Genomic DNA, 16214 nt, shown 5'->3' on the forward strand with positions numbered 1-16214 from the left:
GTCTGTGTAGAAAGAGACCATTGGAGGGTATATAAAAAAAGTTTGTTCTTTAGACAGGTGGTCCTTAAGTATTCTCCAGTATATAAAAGGACATGTGGTAGCAGTAAACAGCAGTTGGGGGCCAACAAGCCCACCTCAACAGTCCCTTGTTGGGATTAAAACTATTCTGGACTGGTGTGTGCTTCCTGACCTCCCCCCAATTGCTATGGTACACAACCACAGAAACTCAAAAAGAGAGAGAAAACAAAAAAAACAAAACAAAACAAAAAAACCACAGTCAAGAAATTCAAAGGATTCAAAATGCTCACATTAAATCTCATTCTGAGTCAAAAGTGGACTGAAAATAAATTCAAGAGTGAAAGATTTATAATAGATTAATAAGATAAATTAAGTCTTTTGGGAGGTATATTCCTAATCTTTGTGATTTATGACATGGAGATATATCATGTCCTCACAAGAAACATTAATTGGTAGTTTCAATTGGATGAATAAAATAAGAACATTTCCTAAATGCTGTTTGTCAGCATCTGGTTCTCATAGAAAGTCACAGTTATTGGTTGAAACGGATTCAATCGTTCGAATTTCACTCACAGCACAAGTCCTTCAACAGTGTTCAGTTAACAGAGGAGGGAAAGACTCTCGTGAACCAACCGTTATTCATGTGTTGAACAGTTACTGACCCTGAGCTATAGGATCCCTATTGATCTTACTTCTCAGATGTCAAACAAACAAACAAAAAACCCAACCAACTAAGCAAACAAACAAAAAACCTGGGTCCAATGAAAGGGAAAGCAGAGGGTAATAACCAGTGTAGTTGAGTTAGGAGATTTTAGAAATGGGCTACATACAACACATGGGACCGTACTTGAAGGTCAAGATTTATGCATATAATACATATGTTTTCTTTCCAAAAAATATGAGAAGCGAGAACCTCCTTCCCCTCCCTCCCCCGCGCCCAAAGTAAACAGTATCCTTTACTCCTTCCCTTAGATAGTTTACCTGCTTCTTCCCCTCTCGGGGATGAGGAACTTCCAGCCCCGCCTCCCTGCTGTCCAAGCACCGCCTTCCCGGTCCACCTGTGTGCCCAGCCCCTGACGTTACCGTTCGGCTTCAGCGGCCTGCAGGATTCCGGCTCCCGATTGGTTCGTCCGACCACGGCCTGGCAACCCACCAATGACAGTGGCTCCGGATTGGGGGGGAAATGCCCACATCCAAGATGGCGCTTCCAGGATCTGGGAGCCGTTGACCGGCGGCCGGGAAGCGGCCTGGGTTGGCCTTCAGGTTGCGGGGTCTGGGGGCATCTCGCCGGTTACCCCCTGGCCCGCCTAGAAGGCCTTCCCTGGGCAAGAGCAATGGCCGCCGAGAACAGCAAGCAGTTTTGGAAGAGGAGCGCAAAGCTGCCGGGGAGGTGAGCCTAGGACGCTGAGGGTGGAAGAGGGGATTGGACAAACCCTTCCAGATCCAAAGCACTAAATCCGACGGGCCTGGGGCGCCACCGACCTCAGGAGGCTATTTTGGCCAACCTGGGCTGCGGGAGTTGGGACTGCTTGGTGGTGGCAAGGCAGTTGTCAGGCAGAGGAGCAGGCAGCGAGCTTTGGCAATGGCTGGGGGAGAGACCCGTGTCTGAGAGCCGAGGTCTGTGGAGCGGCTGCTCTCAGCTGGGAGGTGGCCAGAGTCCGGGTGTGAGGGGCAGTGGAGTTGAGTGAGTATCCAGTGTATGTCCTGGGTTAGGAGGGCCATCCCCACCGCTGCTTCTCACTTTAAACAGAACTCCCTCATGGGGGTCTTCATCATGCACAGGTGGTTGTTTGCATGAGGATGGCCTCTTCCCTTGCTCCCCCAGCTCAGCACGTAACGAATCTTTTCTCCTGGACTCACACAAGGCTCTGCGAGGAGTTTGGGACTGTCAGCGAGGGGAACAGGGAAAGGGAGGAAAATTCTCAAGCTTGACCTTTTTTTATTTTGAGTTGACCTTTACCTATTTTGAATTATTACAGGGTGACCCAAGAATCGAGGTTATTTCTTAAGCATTTTCTAAGGATTTGTTCAACCCCAAGCGACTCCTAACCCCCATGCCTTGTCATGTTCTTTTTGTGCAAATTTTTCATGCACTAATTTTTTCATTCTTCAATTGTTTGGAGAGCAGACCTTCTAAGCTACTTTTGTGTGTGTGTGTGTATATGCTTAGTGATTGCACATCCATCAATCTGTTGTTGGTTTACAGTTTCAGTTTGGTTTGGGCAGAGTCCTGAGAAGCATAAGGATGAGTGCATGTTTCAATTGTGAATTTAAGATTTCTGCCAGCTAGATTCTACTTGGTGATGAAATTCATGTTTGGTTGTGCCTCACATGTCACCTTTCCTAATTGAGTCTGGGATAATTCATTGAACTGTGATGCACACGCTCACACACACACACACACAACACAAAGAAGGTCTGTGGTGGCTATATAGCAGTCTTATTTTTTATTTAGGATCTTATTAAATATGGAGAATAGAGTGGGAATCAGCTTTTAGTAAAACAGTATTAAAATAATGGAAAGGAATGAGAGATAGCTTCAAAATAAAGTACTGTGAAATTACAGTGTTAATATTCATGCTAAAGACTTTTATGTTTTTAGATAAACACCACTTCCTGCCAACTGATTCCTTTTCCTTCCTGGTCCAGTGAGTTCTCCAGTCTCACTAACTGGTGTTCTCTGGGGTTTTCCATAATGAGATCATTAAATTTTGGCATTCTAAAGGTTATAAGCAAAATCAATGGGGAAACTGTTAAATCAGGAAGCAGTATGTGAGATGTGGGGCATGGCATGGTATTTTGTGACTATGACTGCTGGTTGTTATTAACAGTCTTTCATTTTCTCTATTTCCTCTGTGGTGACAATCTCTTGTTTTCTGTATTCCCTCTTGGTGACAGTCTTTTGTTTTCTTTATTTCCTCTTTGGTACTATAGGAACAGTCACCTTTTCAAAGCACTACTTTTGTAAGATAGGAAAGGGGTGGTCTCTTAAGTTTCTTCAAGTTTCTGGCTTCCTTTTTCATTTTGAAGAGGAATATAGAGGGATAGACAAGAGATCATTTGAGTTCAGAATGACTTGGGTTTTTATTTGTTTTTGTTTTTTTTTAAATTTAATCTTTATTGTATTTTTCCCATTACCATTTAGTCCCATAATACTTCCCTCCCCCTAGCAGTCACCACACACTGTTGTCCATGAATCTTTTTTCCTTTTTGCTCAATTCCTCTACCTTTAACCTCTGCCATCACCCGCCACTCCCCCTACTAGCTGTCATCTGCTCTCCATCTGTGAGTGTCTCATTTTGCTTGTTACATCAGTTTCTTCATTAGATTCCACATATGAATAAAATTATATCGTATTTGTCTTTCTCTGACTGGCTTAGTTCACTTAGCATAATGTTCTCCAGGTCCATCCATACTGTTGCAAAGGGTAGGATTTTCTTCTTTTTTAAGGCTAACTAGTATTCCATTGTGTAAATGTCCCATAGTTGTTTTATCCACTCATCTATTGATGGAAACTTGGGCTGCATTCATATCTTGGCGAGTGTAAATAACTCTGCAGTGAACACAGGGCTGCTTATGTTCTTTGGAATTAGTGTTTTGAGTTCCTTTGGATATATTCCCGAAGTGGGATCGCTGGGTCAAAAGACAGATCTGTTTTTAATTTTTTGAGGGATCCTCATACTACTTTCCACAGTGGCTGCACCAGTCTGCATTCCCACCAACAGTGCGAAAGCATTCCCCTTTCTCTACATCCTCACCAACACTTGTTGTTTGGGGTTTTTATTTGAACTCTCCTACCTGAGTGATCAAGGACAAATTATTTGCTTAATTTCCTTCTCTGTGAAATAAGGATTAAAATACTTTCCTGAGGGTTACTATGAAGACTGAATTAAACCACCTATTTGTAAAGAGCCAAGAATAGTGTTTATTCTCAATAAGTACTAGTTATTAGTATTACTGTTATATTAGAGCAAGTAAACATTTAAAAGAATGTTTCTCAGATCCTTACCCCATACTTATATTCAGGTATGTAGAAACATAAGGTATGTTCAGATATGTACTTACGTTCAGGTATGTATTTATGTAGGTATTTATGTTCATTGTTTATCTATCTTAAGGCATTAAAATGTTGCCACAATTCAACTTGTTTTTAGTACTTGCTTGTTGAAGGGATGTAGTGTTAGTTGTGTGCTTTAACAGGGAAGCCCCAGGAGCCCCTGGTTCCTTACTTCCAGGTAGTAAGTGCTTTAGGCATTTTCCTAATAATAGAATTTTTGCATTTATATTCTTTAGATCTTAAAGAATAAAAGAAAAACTTTCTTCTAGGTGGTAAAATGACATAGATGACTGTGTCTAGATCCATTACAGTGTAGAAGTGAAAGTAGTTTACCCTTTTTTGCAAACTGAAAGGTAAAAATTCAAAGCGATGGCAGGTTACTTTCAGTTTCTTTGATCATGATCTAGCACTTTACTGACAAGAAATAGGAATTTTATTTACTAAAAAAGCCCAAGTTCATAATGAATTAAATATCTTAAAAAAAACCCAGCTTTATTGAGATATAAGTCACACCCCCAAAAATTCACCCACTGTTCAGTAGATATTTAGTATATTCATCTAGAATATAGATGGTTTTGTATAACCATTAGCACTAATTTCAGAACATCTTTATTTATTCATTTATTTTCAGAGACAGGGGAAGGAAGGGAGAAAGGGAAGGAGAGAAATACCGATGTGCAAGAAATACATTGATTAGTTGCCTCTTGCATTACCCTAGCTGGGAACCTGGCCTATAACCCAGGCATGTGCTCTGACTGAGAATCAAACTGGTGACCTTTCAGTTCACAGGCCGGCAGTCAACTCACGGAGGGCCAATTTCAGAACATTTTTATCACCCTAAAAAGAAAACCCTATCTATTAGTAGTTACTCCCTACCCTCTGCCCCTGGCAACCACTAATCTTTCTGTTTATATAGATTTACCTACTCTGGACATTTCATATAAGTGGAATAATGTGATATGAGAGCTTTTTTGGTTTCATTTATTAAGTATGCTTTCAGGGATCATCATGTATCATATATCAATATTTCATCAGTATTTCATTCCTTCATGGCTAAATAATATTCTGTTGTGTGGATATACCTCATTTTGTTTATCCATTAAACAGTTAGTGGACATTTGGGTTGTTTTCACTTTTGGGCTTTTATGAATAATGCAATGAAATTCACAGGCAGGTTTTTGTGTGGATGTATGTCTCCCATTCTCTTGAGTATATATAGTAGTGGAATTGCTGGATCATATGGTAACTTGATGGAATTAAACATCCTTTTAAGTTCTCCCAGTTATTCATAAGAGCCCAATCTACTTAATACATCAGATAGTCCTTGTGTGAAGACCTAGGAAGATAGGAGGCAATATGTACCACGTGGAAACTTGCAACTAGTAGGTAAGCAATAAATCCTGGAGGTGTAATAAACAGCATAGGGATTATAGTCAACAAAACTTTGAAGTTGCTAAGAGACTAGATCTTAATTGTTCTCACCATAAAAAAAGAAATAATTATGTGACTTATTAATTATGTGGTAAATTGTGTGATAGAGGTGTTAGCTAACACTTTGGTGGTAATCAGTTGCAGTATATAAATGTATCAAGCCAACACATTGTACACTTTAAACTTTCACAATGTTTATGTCAGTTATATCTTTAAAAAAAAAAGCAGGCTCTGGAACATGACTACCTGGATTTAAATCCCAGCTCTGCTACTTTTTAGCTGTGTGACCTTGGGTAAGTTACTTAACCTCTCCATGCCTCAGTCTCTTCATCTATAAAATGGGAACAGAGTACCTAACCCATTAGGCTGTAAGGAGGGTTAAATGAGATAATGCATAGAAAGTACATAGGAGGTACTCAATAATATTAGCTGTTTTAAAAATGATAGTTGTAATCACAGAATCTCCTATTTATATTTGTTTCTTCCCCTTGCTTTAGTTTCTGAAACTGGAATTGAAAAAATTTGAGCAGTGGTATGTCTGGAGCCTCAGTGAGTACTGGTTGGGAAAAAAAATACCACCTATTATTAACTAGGCAGTAGGTTTATGGGGACACAAAGAAGCCTAATGTGGGACAGCTGTGGTGTCAGGTATTCTTTAGCTATGAGAAGTGTGATATTGAGCAATGGTTTTCAAACTTCAGTGAGTCCCCAGGAGGGCTCAGTAAAACATAGATCTGCCAGGCCCCACTTCCAGAGTTTCAGATGCAGAAGTTGTAAGAAAGGACCTGAGAAGTTGAGCTTCTAAGAAGTTTCCAAGTGATACTGCTGCTGCTAATCGGGCTGCTGCACTTTGAGAACCACTGAGAAAAGAGTCCTGAATTGATTGAAAGAAACCTGAATTCTAGTGCTGGGGGCTTTTGCCATATGGACCTTGAATAATTAATGCATCTCACACTTAACACATCCAAACAGAACTCTTGATTTCCTCATCTGTCCATTCCTGCAAAGCTATTCTTTTCATCTCACTTAATGGGCCTAAGTTCACCAAGTTCCTCAGACCCCAAATCCCAGTGTTTTTGATTCTTCTTTTTCCTTCCTGCCCCATCCAATTCATCAGCAAGTCCTGTTGGCTCTTCAAGTATGTCCCAAGTCTGAGCTGTTTGCACCACTTCTGTCTCCACTACCATGGATCAGTGCCAGTCCTCTCTTGCCTAAACTGCTGCTGTAGCCTCTTAATTGGTTTTCCTGCTTCTCTTCTTGCTCTTCTAAAGACCTCTCGTTTGTAGTTAGGATCAAATCCAAAGTCTAAGTCTTTCAGGCCCTTCATGGTTGGAAAGATAGGCCAAGTTATGGATTTTGATCTTTATCCCAAGAGTATTGGGATGCCATTAGAAGGTTGATGGGAGCTGAGGCATGGTCAGATTTGCATTTCTAAAAATATCATTTCTGGCTGCCCTGAGGAAAATGGCTTGGATCAGTGTTTTCAACACCTAGGGGTGGAGACACACAGTTGCTGTTTTGGGTGTGTGTATTCTGAGATGTACTTGGACTATAGGATGTTTAACTTCTCTGGTCCTTGCTCAGTAAGTGACAGGAAGGCCACCAGTTACTGGAACAATTACCCTTCCCACATACATTTACATTTCCAAGTTAGGGGGCTACTGCAGTCAGTGAGGGAGAGGCCATGTTGGCATGGTGAGGAGAGGTCAAGTTTGAGAATATCTACAGGACTTGGTAAATCATCGAATTTGGGGAGCGAGGGAGAAGGAGCAGGCAAGGAGGTGTCATTCCCAGGCTTCTGGCTTAGGTACTCAGGTGAGATTGTAGTGTGATAACCTTAGAGAAAAAGCCAAGTATTAGGGCAAAGTCCTTAAAATCTCCATGCTCATTTTCCTTCTCCATGAAATGAGAGGTTTGGATTAAGTGAACACTAAGGCTCTCACCAGTTCTGAAGTTGAGTATTATGTTTTAACTTACCAATTGCAACTCGTGTCATTGAATATTTCTCTTTTGCTCTGTCACTCACACCACGCATGATTCATAGGTAAGAGCACAGGTGGGAGGTACTTTTAGTAGGCTTTGCTGTCTTGGAAAGTAGTGACTTGCTGGTGCTGCCGAACATCTGAGTGTCATGAAACCGTAGAATTTTATATAGAATCGACTCTTAAGACCAGTGCCGGTGAGGAAGCTGCGGCCAGAGAGGGGTGACGACTTGCCGCAAATCACACTGCAGAGTTCTTGACTTCCGGTTCATGCTCTCTCTACTACTGCTTCCCCCTTCCCCCTTCCCTAATCTTTGCTGTAATTAAGACACCCTCTGTCAAAGCACCTCATCCAGTCCAAGGATGTGGACACCTCCAGTGAAAAGATGTGGATGAGACTTGGAATGGGAGAGACAAGTGTGAGCCAGAGCCTGGCTCATTTCCCACATTCTTATTTCCAATCTTTCTGGGAAGGACTTCTCCCTCTTTTTAAGCAAAGGTGTTTATTAAAGTCAAGGAACTGTTTTTTGCATTAAATGAAGTTGAAGAAAGTGTCTAATCACTTGAATTATATAGGAGCCTTCTCTGTTGTTTGGTCATTTTTCATAACATTAATGAATCTGATTGTGGATTTGGTATAATGGCCCTGCCCTGTCTGGGAAGGTATATTACAGCCTGTTCTTAGCTTGGAAGTGTTTTACTGATAAAGTAAGGAATATAATAAATTACAACTAAAACAGCGTAGATCCCCCTGTCTGGAAGAGTTCCATGGAGTGAGTATGTGAACCTGAATCAGTTGCCAACATGTTTGGTTTTAAATTGGGTAGCTCTAGTCCCATATTTGCTTTAGCTCCTTTGTCAGTGCTAAGCAAAACACCTATGTGTTGATTTTTCCTACCAAGGTTTTTGCACTGCTCCAGCTACCTAAACAAGCTATGTCAATACATTCTGTCGTATTGGTTTTATCAAGGAGAATGACAGAAGTTGACCAGGATGTTCGGTCCTTTTTGTTTTTTTCCCATCGCAGCACATCCTGTGTGATCTTTCCTCTGCGTACACAATGTGATTTCTCTGAGAGTCAGTGAGTTTGCCTCTAGTTTTTAGGTCTGGCAAAACAAGAGTCAGCTTAAAACAGACCTGGGTTTTGTAGCCTTCAAATCTTAGCTCATTAAGTTTTGTTAAGTGTCTGCTGGTGTGCTGCCCTCTGCCAGGTGCTGAGAGGATCACAAAGACATGCACCAGCACTGCTCTTTAGAAGCTGAAAGCCGGCCTGGCACCGTGGCTTCCCCTGGTGAGGATGCTGTGTGTTAGTGACTTTCTGGTTTTTCCGCTAAGCATATGCTACTTTTGTAATCAGAAAAACTTAAATGTGGAGCTGGGTGAAAACACATTGTTGAGTGAGAAAAGCAAGCTGTAGAACGGTATGTACAGCATGCAGTCTTTTATGTGACATTTTAAAACATTAAAAAGTACTGTATGTTGTTTATGGATACATGAACATATGTAAAAGTGTAAAGACAGAGGGGAGGACTTCATTCCCACTGTAGGATAGTGGTCACCGCTGGGGAGAAAGGGCAGTGGGGCTGGGGACTGCCATTGGGACTTAATTAGTCTCTCTAGTGCTTTAATTTCTTTAAAAAAGAAATGCAACAAATATTAACAGTTGTTAAATCAGAGTAATGGGTGTTCATGGATTTTGTTATAGTTTTCTCTGTACTTTTGTGTTTGAAAATTTGAATTAAATGGTTTTTATACCTTTTTGGAACAAATATTTTTTCAGTTTATGTTGGGGAGATCAGACAGCTAGCCATGAAATTAGTAATATTTAAGGTAACATTTATGATTTAGAGCCTAAAAAGTAATATATACAGTGTGATGCTATTTATATAGATTTAAAAACATGCAAAACAATACTATACATAGAAAATAAAAATGTAAAAACAAAAAACGAGGGTGAAAAATGCCAGACTCAATAAAATGGCTTCCTAGGAAGGAAGGGAGGGGTTCTGCTGAAGCTTCAATTCCATAATGTTTTAAAGCTTATGCAGATGTTGAACATAAAGAACCTTGTATTATGATCTAAATCTAGTTTATTTTAAAAAATAGTCTATTTTTTTTAAAGCAACATAAGCCCTCATGTATGTGTTTAGGGAATCAGAGAATGCATGGGCTAGTGGATGCTGGTGTAGGGTCAGAGAAAGTCTAATGGTGGGGGACTGAGGGGATGTGCAGTGTGAAGGGAATGTTTCAGGATGGATACAATTTTGAACAGGAGTAGGGCAAAGAGCCTGATTTAGTAACTTAGGTGTGTTTGGAAGGCGGAGTAGAGACCAGCGTGCTCTAGAGTTGAGTTTGGATTTGGGAGGAATAGAGATGGTATAGGTGAATTATAAATGCCAGGAAATAGAGCATCTTAATCTCCAGGCTTTTATTCTGTCTTCATTAATCTCTGTGATCATCTCGGTTTCTCTTTTCTAACTTCTACCTGTCCTTTCTGAGATTCAATAAACTGATTAATTTTACAAAATGTTCCAGGTACAGATACAGCACTGTTTGGTTTAAGAATATGTTAACAAATTCTGTTTGGGCTCTGATACTTTTGCAGATGAAGGCCGTCATTTATCTTGGCCTTTCTGGCTGTGCCAGCACATTCAGCTGATGTCTCTAAAAAAATAGTCCACTATGGTTTTAAATTTTCTTTCTTAGATAGTAATTGATGGCCTTTGGCCCTTAAGCCTACATAATTGAGATTGCTTTTTTGCTGCATAGATTACTGGCAAGTGGTAATACCCTTTTAAGGGGAGAATCTAAGGATCTAAAAATAAGAGGGGTCTTGTTTTTCTACCTTGTCACCCAACCTAGCTGGCCCATTGACGTCGTCCTGAAATTTATCCTCTGATCTTTAGATTGTACTACAAAGAGACTTGTGAACTTGGAGAGTTCAAGTGTACTCCTCTGAGCGTATTTGCAAATACTAAAAGACAAATTAGTGTCCCTTTCAGTGTTTTTGTTTGTTTTAATTTTTGTTTTGTCTAATACTTTTCTCTGTAAGCCAAACTTTCACATTATGCTTTGATCCCTATTATTTTCTCTCTCCTTTCCTCAGCCAAAGAAACCGTGAACACGTTAAAGTAGCATTGTTTGTATTTCTGTAGTAGTGTATGGAACAGTTTGTTTACAGAGAAGTTTAGGGAATAGAGATTTTTCTAGTTAAAAGGGTAGGGGATGTATCCATAATTAAAGATCTATACACAAGAATGTTCCTTCTGCCCTGGCTGGCATAGCTCAGTGGATTGAGCACAGGCTGCGAACCAAAGTGTCGCAGGTTGAAAATTTGAATTAAATTTTCCCAGTCAGGGCACATGCCTGGGTTGCAGGCCATGGCCCCCAGCAACCACACATTGATGTTTCTCTTTCTTCCTCCCTTCCCTCTCTAAAAAAAAATAATAATAAAAAATCTTTAAAAAAAACTTGAAAAAAAAAAAAGAATGTTCCTTCTGGAATATTAGAAATCATTGTGAAAATGATTGAGTTGGTTACATTTTTATTTAAAAGCAACTTTAGGATCACTTCTGTTATGTCAAATAAGGCACATGGTAAACTTGTGTTTTCTAAATGTTGGGTAAGGAATAAATAAATGGGAGGGAGATAGAAAACCACTTCTTGGGCATTGAGTGTGTGCTGGATAGCATTCTAACATTTGCAAATCGACCTCGCTACCTGCTGGTATTAACACCCACCAGGAATTGTGCTAAAAGGGCTTTTTACACACTGTCTCATTTAAACCTCCCAACCCTCTTAAGATTAGTTAATTTACTTCTTAAAAAGGTGACAGATGTACATGATACTAATTTAGAAAGGTACAAAAAGATTTGCAGTAAAAACTACATTTCTTTGCTGCCGGTCCTCTAGTCATCTGGTTCCTTTCAAACCACTTGCTGCTAGTGTCTTGTGTCTTCTTTCAGAGGTGCTTTATAAGGACATAGACCTAATTCCATATGAATATGTAGGTATGTTTTATTTTAAAGTTTTTTATAGAAATGGTGGCATATTATGCATACTGTTCTGCATCTTTTTCCAATGAATGTTTTAGAGTTTGTTTCATGTCAGCGGATATAGAACTGCTTCGTTGTTTTTAACAGGTGTATTATAATTTACTTCACCAGTCTCTTGTTAATGATAATTATTTTTCTTTTAGTAGGTAAGTTCAGTCCATGACATTTATTGGAATGATTAATATGTTTGGACTTAGTTCTATTTTTAATATTTTCTTTAAAAATGTTTCACTATAAAGACTGTACTCACTTTGGAGGTGGGTATACATGTATATGTTCTGTTAATTTGGAAGGCTTACCCTTTCATTTTAGTGATTATGTTTATAAGTATAACTTTATACCATATTTCTTCAGATAATACCTGTTGACTCCCTTACAGGAACAATGATGAAATTAGTAGTTACATTTTCTGCCCTCTCCCCACCTGCTTTTATTTGGCTATATTATTTTTCTTGGGTTTATTTTATATCTTAAAACATACTCATGTCTCTATTACTTGAGCTCTCAGCCATCAATGTCTTTTGAGCCTTGTCAGTAAAAGATGAGAACATCAGTGTATATACTTATGTAGTTTGCCGAATACATTATTTTTACATCTTTTTCTTTTTGGTATATAATTGCAATATATCTTTTTAAATTTTATTTTTCAATTAGTGTTGGCATTTAGTATTATTTTATATTAGTTTCAGGTGTGTGGCATAGTGGTTAGATAATCACATGATGTATAAAGCAATCCCTCTGATATTTCAAGTACCCACCTTGCACCATACTTAGTTATTAAAATATTATTGACTATATCCCCTATGCTGTGTTTTCCATCTCTATGACTATTCTGTAACTACCAATTAATACTTCTTAATCCCTTCACCTTTTTTATGCAGTCCTCCAACCCCTGCCCCTTTGGCAACTATCACTTTGTTTTCTGTGTCTACGTGTCTTTTCTGTCTTGCTAGTTCATTCTTTTTTTTGTTTAGATTCTGCATGTGGTATTTGTGTTTCTCTCTCTGACCTATTTCACTGAGCATAATACCCTCTAGGACTAGGTCCATCCCTGCTTCAATTGCAGATGTTAAGATTTCAGTCATTTTTATGGTCAAGTAATATTCCATTATATATATGTGCCACAACTTTTTTCCCCACTTGTCTATTGATGGGCACTTGGGTTGCTTGCATATCATGGCTATTGTAAATAATGCTGCAGTGCACATAAATCTTTTTGAATTAGTATTTTGGGTTTCTTCAGACATGTACCCAGAATTGGACTCACTGGGTCATAAAGCAGTTCCATTGAATTTTTTGAGAAACCTGCACACTACTTTCCACAGTGGTTGCATCAGTTGGCATTCCCACTGACAGTGCACGAGGGTTTCCTTTTCTCCACATCCTCTCCAACACTTGTTTGTTATTTATTGGTGTTAACCATTCTGACAGGTGTGAGGTGATATCTCATGTAGTTTTTAATTTGCATTTCTCTGATGATTAGTGATATTCAGTACCTTTTCATATGTCTTTTGGACAGATATGTATGTCCTCTTTGGAGCAGTGCCTGTTCAGGCCCTCTGCCCATTTTTTAATTGGATTGTTTGGTTTTTGTTACATTCTGCAACCATAAAACCTCAAATTTAAGATTTGTCTTACAGTTAATTAACTGTTCTCCACTAGTCCTTTTGCCATAGCTTCTACATTTATCTCATTAATTAAAGTTTTCCTTCTAGTAACCATATTCCCTGAGTTCTTAGATGTAGAAATATGTTTTTTTATCACCCTTGTACTTAAACAGCAGTTTGGCTTGATATATAATTATTCTTGGGTCACTTTTTGTGTGTGTGAACTATTACAGAAAAGTACATGAAACAGTTTTGTGGTATGATAATTTGATGAATAATCACAACATGAACACCCCAGAAGTGAGCCCCCCACAAGCCTCCAGGTGTGCATTCTTTTATCACACCTCCCTCCTTCCCCAGAGACAACCACATTCTTTCATGTCAATCACTCTGCTTTCTTTATGGTGTTACCACTATGGATGCATCCCTAAATAAGAGAAGTCAATTTTGCCAGTTTTTTAAAGGTTTTTTTTTTTATTGTTGACACGATTACAGGTGTCCACTATTCCCCCACCCCCACTTTGCCCACTTCCACCCTGCCCTCCCTTTCTTCTGTCCCTCACCACACTGTTGTCCGTGTCCATGGGCTATGTATATATGTTCTTTGGCTAATCTCTCCACCTTTTTTCATCCAATCTGCACCCCCCTGCCAGTTTTTGAGGTGTATATAAATAGAAATCATACAGTGTTCACTCTTTTATCCTTCGTTGCTTTTTTGCTCAACATCACATTTCTAAGATTCATTCACATTGCTACTTGCAGCTCCACTTATATTTAAATTGCTATGTAGTGTTCTATTATATGAACATATTACAGTTTATTTCTTTGTTGATGAACTCTTGGATCATCTCTGGTTTGGGGCTATAAGGAGCCAAAATGCTATGAATAGTTTTATATGTCTGCTGGTACACATATGTGTGTATTTGGGAGTAAAAATGCTAGGTCTAGAGTATATACATTTTGTATTTCCTAAATATGGCCAAACTTTTTTAAGTGGGTTCTGTTACTTTATACCCCCACCTGCAATGTGTGAGAGTTCCTTGGGTCACCTTTCCTTGATATGTAGTGTTGTTCCATTGTCTTTGAGCCCAAGTGATCCATTGGGGTAGGTAATATTGTACTTCTGTTTTACAGATGAGAAAACAGGTTCAAAGTGGTCAGGTAATTTGGTGCAAGTTTATAGAGGTAGTGGATGCCAGAACTGACATGTGAGCTCTGCTTTTCAGCACTGCAGCCTGTTATCTTTACATGCTACTCTTTTTTACAGATAGGACTTCCTGACATCAGATATGTAGGGCCTTGAAACCTCACCAAGGAAGGTGAACATTGTCAGACTTTTTTTCTGCCGTCTTTTGGGGCTGGATTGGATATAGTTGATCTTGGAGGTGATCTGTTTCCCAAAGTCCCTTCCAATTTTGTGATGTAGATGGGACTCATCAAACATATTTAGTGTCCTGACAATTTACTTATTCCTTTTCTCTTGCTTTTAGTATCCAGCCTGTGTATGGAGCACAGCACCCTCCTCTGGACCCTCGGCTCACCAAAAAGTAAGTCAAGTTGTTTTCTTTTCTTTTTTGCTCTTTCAAAATTGTATTTTGTTAATTATGTTATTACAGTTCTCCTAATTTTTCCCCCTTTGCCCCCCTCCACCTAGCATTCCTCACTTCCTCAGGCAATCTGCACACCATTGTTCATTGTTCACGTATAAATTCCTCAGCTACTCCATCTCCTATACTGTACTTCACATCCCCATGGCTATTCTGTAACTACCTATTCATAGTTCTTAATCCCCTCACCTCTTCACCCATTCTCTTCCTCCCCTCTCCCATCTGGGAATCATCAAAAGCCTCTCTGTATCCATGATTCTGTTTTTGTTCTTGTTTGCTTAGTTTGTTTTTTTAGATTCAGTTGTTGAAAGATATGTATTTATTGCCATTTTATAGTTCATAGTTTTGATCTCTTTTTCTTAAATAAGTTCCTCTAATATTTCATATAATAATGTTTTGATGAGGATGAACTCCTTTAGTTTTTTCTTGTCTAGGAAGCTCTTTATCTGCCCTTTGATTCTAAATGATAGCTTTGCTGGGTGGAGCAGACTTGGCTGTAGGTCCCAAAGTCATTTCATGACTTTGAATGTTCCCTGCAAAGTTTCTTTGAGGAATCAGCTGACAGTCTTATGGGAACTCCCCTATAGATAAGTAACTTCTTTTCTCTTGCTGCTTTTAAGAGTTTCTCCTTATCTTTAACCTTTAACATTTTGATATGTCTTGGAGTGGGCCTCTTTGCATCCGTCTTGTTTGGATCATCTCTGTGGATCCTGTACTTGAATGTCTATTTCCTTCACCAAATTAGGGAAGTTTTTTTCATTATTTTTTCAAATAGATTTCCAATTTTTTGCTCTTTCTCTTTTCCTTCTGGCACCCCTATGAGGCAGATGTTGGAATGCTTGAAGTTGTCCCAGAGGTTCCTTAGCTTATCCTCATTTTTTTATCTTACTGTTCTGACTGGTTGTTTTATTCTTCCTTATGTTCCAAATCATTGATTTGATTCTCTGCTCTATTGATCCACTCTACTGTTGTTTCCCTGTAAATTGTTCTTTATTTCAATTAGTGTATCCTTCATTTCTGACTGGATACTTTTTATGCTGTAGAGGTCCTCACTAAGTTCCTTGAGCATCCTTATAACTAGTGTTTTGAACTCTGCATCTGATAGATTGCTTATCTCCCTTTTCTTTGGTTCTGTTTCTGGAGTTTTGATCTGTTGTTTCATTTGGGCTGTGTTTTTCTTTTCTCCTCATTTTGGTAGCCTCCTTGCATTTGTTTCTATGTGTTATGTAGAGCTGCTATGGCTCCCTGTCTTGGTAGTGTGGCCTAATGTAGGTGTAGTAGGTGTCCTATAGGGTCCAGTGGCATAGCCTCCGCTATCACCCAAGCCGGGTACTCAAGGTATACCCATTGTGTGGGCTTAGTACATCCTCCTCTTGTCGTTGAGCTTGGCTTGCTGTTGGCAGGTCAGTGGGAGGGATTTAGCCAGGCCAGTCAGCTGCAAGGACTGGCTTGACAAC

The 16214-nt window shown here is 39.3% G+C and overlaps 1 protein-coding gene across 3 annotated transcripts in view; it reads left to right on the forward strand.

The window, feature by feature from the left end:
- Window positions 1-1201: 1201 nt before the first annotated feature.
- TBC1D22B (TBC1 domain family member 22B) overlaps window positions 1202-16214 on the forward strand; it is an 85374-nt gene continuing 70361 nt past the window's right edge. For all 3 annotated transcript variants that reach the window (XM_045843768.1, XM_045843767.1, XM_045843769.1), the window contains exons 1-2: window positions 1202-1408; window positions 14641-14697. In XM_045843768.1, the coding sequence (XP_045699724.1) occupies window positions 14655-14697 (43 nt within the window). In that variant the 5' untranslated portion in view covers window positions 1202-1408; window positions 14641-14654. The remainder of the gene's footprint in view (window positions 1409-14640; window positions 14698-16214) is intronic.

Source organism: Phyllostomus hastatus, unplaced genomic scaffold (genome assembly GCF_019186645.2).
Source record: "Phyllostomus hastatus isolate PE091 unplaced genomic scaffold, TTU_PhHast_1.1 phas_contig_40, whole genome shotgun sequence".
Lineage (NCBI taxonomy): Eukaryota > Metazoa > Chordata > Mammalia > Chiroptera > Phyllostomidae > Phyllostomus > Phyllostomus hastatus.